This window comes from Chelmon rostratus, chromosome 12 (genome assembly GCF_017976325.1).
Source record: "Chelmon rostratus isolate fCheRos1 chromosome 12, fCheRos1.pri, whole genome shotgun sequence".
Taxonomy (NCBI): Eukaryota; Metazoa; Chordata; class Actinopteri; order Chaetodontiformes; family Chaetodontidae; genus Chelmon; species Chelmon rostratus.
The window spans coordinates 22,015,978-22,021,977 of record NC_055669.1 but is presented as its reverse complement, the minus strand read 5'-3'; the positions used below and the strand labels follow the sequence as shown (position 1 = coordinate 22,021,977).

General features: G+C 45.5%; 1 protein-coding gene across 3 annotated transcripts in view; it reads left to right on the top strand.

Annotated features, from left to right (window-relative positions):
• Window positions 1–1,864: 1,864 nt before the first annotated feature.
• The window catches only part of kirrel1b (kirre like nephrin family adhesion molecule 1b), a 72,666-nt gene continuing 68,530 nt past the window's right edge, over window positions 1,865–6,000 (top strand). For all 3 annotated transcript variants that reach the window (XM_041949102.1, XM_041949101.1, XM_041949100.1), the window contains exon 1: window positions 1,865–2,212. In XM_041949102.1, the coding sequence (XP_041805036.1) occupies window positions 2,167–2,212 (46 nt within the window). In that variant the 5' untranslated portion in view covers window positions 1,865–2,166. The remainder of the gene's footprint in view (window positions 2,213–6,000) is intronic.

The window sequence follows — 6,000 nt, the reverse complement described above, 5'->3', positions numbered from 1 at the left end:
TGACTGGTTAAAATTTAGAAAAGCCACAGACTGACTTTCTCTGCGAATTCAACAGAATTACATTACATTTCATAATTTATCTTATTATCTCAAAAACAGATGGTTAAATAATGCTTTTTTTCCTCTCTCACAGACAAAAACATCCATCTGTTTTAGGGCCTCTGGAACTTTCTTTGAGTCTCTCTGGTTTCCTTTTATTGCTCTTATCTCTTCCCTGCCTCCACTCCATCAGTATGGACTGTGGTTTGGGGACTATTGCTACCACATGTTGATACTGGTGTTTTAATCATCAGCCTGACATTGTACACATGCTGCTAGTTACAGTTAGTCGTCAGAACCCTTGTGGACTTTTTTTTTGTTTTTGTTGAACTGTCCTGCTCTGCTGGTCACCAGACCAACGTGATCCAGTTAAAACTGAGCAAAATGCATTAATATTAGTTCCAACATGTGCGCACTACCAAAGCTGACATCCTTTAAGTGTTGAATAGCACATGTTTAATTAAAATAGTGATTTCACCAAATGTTAATCCTGCAACAAAAAGCTGTATCTGCAGATTGTTGAATCCTGTAGCTGCAATAATATAAGCATTCATATAGATTCTTTAAAATGTTTGGAAAGTGGTTCATCTGACTCAAAGCCTCCCTGAAAAGACATCACTGTTGGATGCCAGACACACACTGTAACCTCCCACTGAAGAATGAATGAATTTATTATATACAGTGTGACACAGCTGCTATGTTACAGCGACAGACAGTGATGGAAATATCACAGTGATACCAGTCATCAGTATCCCAATACTGTGAACTGAGTAAGAATATTACAGCACAAACATACAGCAGATCAAAAAATAGAACAAAATGTCACAATTTCACTGCGACCAATCACAAGTGAACTTTATTTGTTTGTTTGCACAACAGTAGTTGTAAAAATTCAAACGTAGCACTATATAATGAGCTGGTGTCACTTTAAAATTGATTGACAGGACTTCTCATACAGGGAATTTATAGCAGGTAATAAAATCCAAATTTCTGATACTTAAGTTCAGTCCGACTAATATTACTTAAGTATTTCTCTATAACATTAAATATTAATGACTTGAGAAATCAGTGAAAAATTCAAGTCTTGACTTTTTTTTTTTGTTTAAGTGTTTTACTTTCAAAAACTAACGTGCTTTGTCAGACTGTGTGGGCGGGGTTTATTCGACTGATGGCAGTCACCTGGCTCAGCAATCAGCTTCCACACCTGTCTCTAGCTTTCACCTGCCAACTTCAAACCGGTAAGAAAAGCGAAGACAAAGACAGACGTGCATAAATCTGTGATGTGAAACAACCTGATAGACAACTGTTAAAATGTTCATGACTTACAGCAACAAGCTGATCGAGAAAGTAGCTTTTCAGAGGCTTTATAATATGCGCTAATCTATCCAGTGTGAGGAAAACGTATTCATGCACAATTATTAGAAGCACAAAAACAGCTAAAACTGCGAGATCCCTGCTGTGATGTCGGAGAATATGCTTTTATTTTGTAAAAAAAAAATCTAATTTAATTGGCATCGACACTGCCAATTTGCAGAACTTTAAAAAAATCTATATAATAAAGAGCTAAATAATCTGTGCTCGGGGTTCACTCGGTTGTGAGTTTTAAGCACTTGATGGTTTAAGTTTCATGTTTAAAGCGCAGTTCAAGTTGCGGCCGCTGGAGCGCCCTTCACCTCCTCTCTGTGGAGTCCAAAACGGAGGGTTGGAGCGGGGAGGCGTGGAGGAGGAGGAGGAGGGTGTGTGTGCTACTGATTGTATGAGAGGAGGGGGGAGAGAGAGAGAGAGAGAGCGAGAGAAAAGAGGGGCAGAGGAATTCAGTCCTGTTTAAATGGGAATCTAGAGCGCAGAGAGGAAAAGAGGCGCAGACTGAGAAACCAGGAGAGCTGACAACACAAAAAAGTGGAAACAGATTTATTTTACGCACGGGAGAAACAGGGAAACGAGTGGAAGAAAGGAAAAGAGCAGAGAGGAAAAGGGGATTCGGATTTTTTTCCTCTGAATTTGGCCGCTTTCACTCTCATGACTCAAAGAGGATTCCGGTTAAATTCAGCCGGTCGGGAGGAATTGATGGTGTCTTTTCGGGGAAGCAGAGCCGAGGGGAGGAATCTGAATGCGCTCGGCTGAACCATGCCAGCCCTGTGGATCATAACTTTGGCGATCACTTTGAACCAAGGTGAGAGATGTCTGAACGCACTCAGCCTGAGCTGCAGAGACAACAGCGAAAAGTTTCTCTTTAATGCCCCGTTTCTTCTCCGTTTGCCCTTCCTCCTCACCCTGTTGTGTGCGGGCGTCTGTGCGCTGTGTGGGTGCCTTTCTGTCGGCAGTGTAAGTGTTTGTGCGTCTACATGTCTGGCTTTGTGTGTGTGTGTGTGTGCGTGCGCGTGCGTGCGTTTGGGTCTGTGCGCGTGCGCGTGTGTAAATGTGTTATGTTGTTATAGATTTGTGCTGCTCTGGACATCATCATTACAGCGCGCTGAAGGGAGCAGAGTCGTGGGGTGTTCAGGGTCTTCGCTCTGCCGGGAAAAAATAGGATTCAGAGTGCAGACGCAGACGGTCCAGACGCGCTGCGTTCATTTTTCTTCAATTACGCGTTTATGAGAGAGATGTGGAGCATCTGCACGCGACATTGCTTTGACGTGACCTTTGAAACGCATGAATAGATAGATTTGGTTGACACAAACACGCGCAGTGTGGGTCAACAGAGGATGTGTTACAAACACGCGCACGCCTGCACGCGCGTGAACACACAGAAGCACTCACACACACACACACTGCGCATAGGCTGGCAGCCGGGGATAATTGATGAGGCGAGGATCCAATGCTGGTCACCGGGCTTTAACATGAGTCACACTGGATCAATTTCCAACACGCGCGCGCACACGCATACGGCACGCACGCGCCAGCCACGTGCATTCCCTTAATCGCAGTGGCTTTGTTTGTGCATAGGAAGTGGAGAGTAAAGCGCAAGTGTCCCTCGAGACACAAAGTGTGTGTGTGTGTGAGAGAGAGAGAGAGAGATAATAGAGACCAGTGCATCATCCTCTTAGCATGCAGGTAGAGTCTCGCGTGCTCGTGCCCGTGCGCGCGGCCCCGCTGCAAACGTGCAGGTGCCAAGAAAAATTCATATTTTACCGTGAAGACGGAGACATATTCACTGGACTGGAGGAGAGCCCCATTACTAATATTAATGTCCCTATTTATCGATCACCTTGATAGATTGCCCTCTCTTTCTCCACACACACACAAACACATACACACGCCTCAGCAAGAGAGCGGGTGAGTGTGCGTTTGTGTCTGAGGGCAGTCACAGCTCCTAAGGTAGAGGTGATTAATTGAGGTAGCCTGATGTGAACAGTTCAACTGTGTGTGTGCGTGTGTGTGTGAGTTTGTGTACCTGCCTCAGCACCTGGGTCCCCGGTGCTGCAGGCCGCCGGTGTGATGAACCACAGACAGTGATCTGTCGAGACAGACAGTCAGAGGAGCTCCCAGGCTGAGCGCCTAGAATAGAAGAGAATAGAAGAGAAGAGAATATAATACAGTAGAATTTTTGCTTGAGTAGAGTAATACACATGAGGGAAAAAAGTCTTGAGTATCTTGTATTGAAGAACAGATGCATTTGCCTATCACATTCAATCAGCGGATGTTATAATAAATGTCAATCAATCGCTATCTTCAGATTAAATTAGGGCTGAAGCTTCTGAGTGTGTCTGTTGTAGCTGGACCAAAGACAAGAGCAGAGAGAGAGAAAGCAAAGTTTGACTATTCGAGCCGTAGAGAATCAAACAGGAGGAAACAAAGAGGAAGGCAGAAAAGAGCGGGACAGGACAGAACAAAAGAGACCAAAGCAGAAGTGAAAAACAGATCAGAACAGAGCGGGCCAGACCAGACCCGAACAGAAGACAAGCTGAACAGAAGCCGAGCGGCAGATCAGTGTCTCCAGCTGAGCCGCTGTAAGCCTGTAAATGTGATCAGAGTGAATCCGTCCCCTACATGCAGCAGCTGCAGCCTAATGTGTGTTTAGCCTGTTCGAAGTCTTCCAGGTGTCTCTGCCTGCTTCCCTCTGCTGCCTGTCTCCCTCTGAGCTGCCTGATTTACTACTCGGCCCGGTGGTGTGTCTGGCTTCCTAACACAGGCCAGCTACATCCCGGTGTGGTTGACCGCATGTCTGTGGGCCTCTGTAATTACCGCCCAGCCCTGCATGTGTATATGTGCGGGTCGGACGTAGCGTGTTGCCGCTGTGATCCGACACCGCTGCCAGCGCCGGTCTGGCCACAGGCGAGGAAGCCTATTTCTCAGAGTCGATTCTTGAACAGCACTTTTGCTCGAGCTGAACATTTTTGCAGCCTGATCATGCAAGCAGAGCAAGCAAAGCGATTCCTGCACTGCAAGCACCTGTCCCATCTCTCTCCTCTGCCTCTCTTTCACACACACACACACACACACACATAGACTTTCCTTTTCTCCCTTTTCTCCCCTCCTCCTCCTCCTCCTCCTCCTCCTCCGACTCTTTTCTCCCGTCACAAGAAGAGCAGAGGCGCAGATGTAAAGAGACAGGCCAAAAGACAGAGAGATGGAGGCAGAGAGAGACGAAGAAAGGAAGAGACAGCGGGGTTCAGTCCTAATCTGTTGACAAGAGGGGATGTTTGAGGATAAACAGAGGCAGAGCAGGAGCACTCAGGAGGCAGAGGGAGAGGAGGAGAAGGCCCTGTTGGCTTGAGTCTCTTCTTCAGCTGCAACCCAGCTGGACCATCAATGTTTGATGGTTTACATCAGCACAGGTTTACACCAAAGTGGGCTCCAGGGGCACCCGGGGATCCTCAGAAAGGCCTCTTAAGATGTATCTAGAAAGACAACTTGCAGGACTTTCTTTAGACTCACATCCAAAACATCTTCGAGAATCCAAAGCAAGTCCAGTTGGCTTTGATATACAGTGAGCTGCGTGACCGAGAGCCCTCACAGACCCCAAAAATGATTCATTCCACTTGCTATAACTTAGCGCAGTGACAGGCTGTATGAGGAGATTGTCTTTGATCATTAGTTTCAAGCTCTCCACTGTTCCGCCCTCAAACAGTTGTGTAATTCCTTTCTGAATCATCTGACATCAAACACACTCTCAGTTGGGGCTTTGTGGGTTAAGTCAGAACTGTTTTGGCATTTACAGCATGTAAAGATTCGGAGGAATGCACAACAACTCGCTACCATGTTTTTTAATTTCTAGGTAATGAACCACAAGCGCGACCTCATGCTACTTTAGTGCTGGACACGTTAGCGATTGTAGTGTGTGTTGGAGGATATGAGCGATTAATTTCCAAGTAATTCAGCTATTCAATTCAGTGATTTTGCAGATCCACTGTTGCATGGGTGGATAAAGCAGGTTGTTTGGGTAAAAATTTGACCCTGTTGACACCTCCTCCAACCACCAACACCACCACTCATGCATTGTGTATGCACCCTGAGGCTTTTTACTTGACAAATTAAACTGTTATGGCCATAGGACTGTAATGAACATTTTGCACTGAGTGCATTTTAAATAGATCATATTCTCTGTTTCCCCATAATTTATTTAAATGAGGCTACACTGTTGACGCAGCAGGGGGGCCAATGCAGAGATTTTCTGCACAGAAAATGCAATGTCGTCCTCAAAATAGTTGAACCCGGCTGCATCAAATTACAACGTCATCCTGTGACTTCAAGTGCAAACACACATTCCAGGTAGATTATTTTGTAACGTGACATGTCGTATCTCTACTCTTTCTGCACAGGAGATAGAATCACTGCTAACCTTCCAGAGCAGTAAAATCAGCGTGCCCCCACCAATGCAGCCAAAAGGCAGGGCCTTTTGTAAACACAGAGCCATTTTCAGTCTGAACACCCACTAAGGAGTTAAGATCAACTAAAAGTTCAGAATCTGAACCCGTTCTGTTGATGTTGTCCTTTTTAATTGTGGCTTTTCAAAAACAA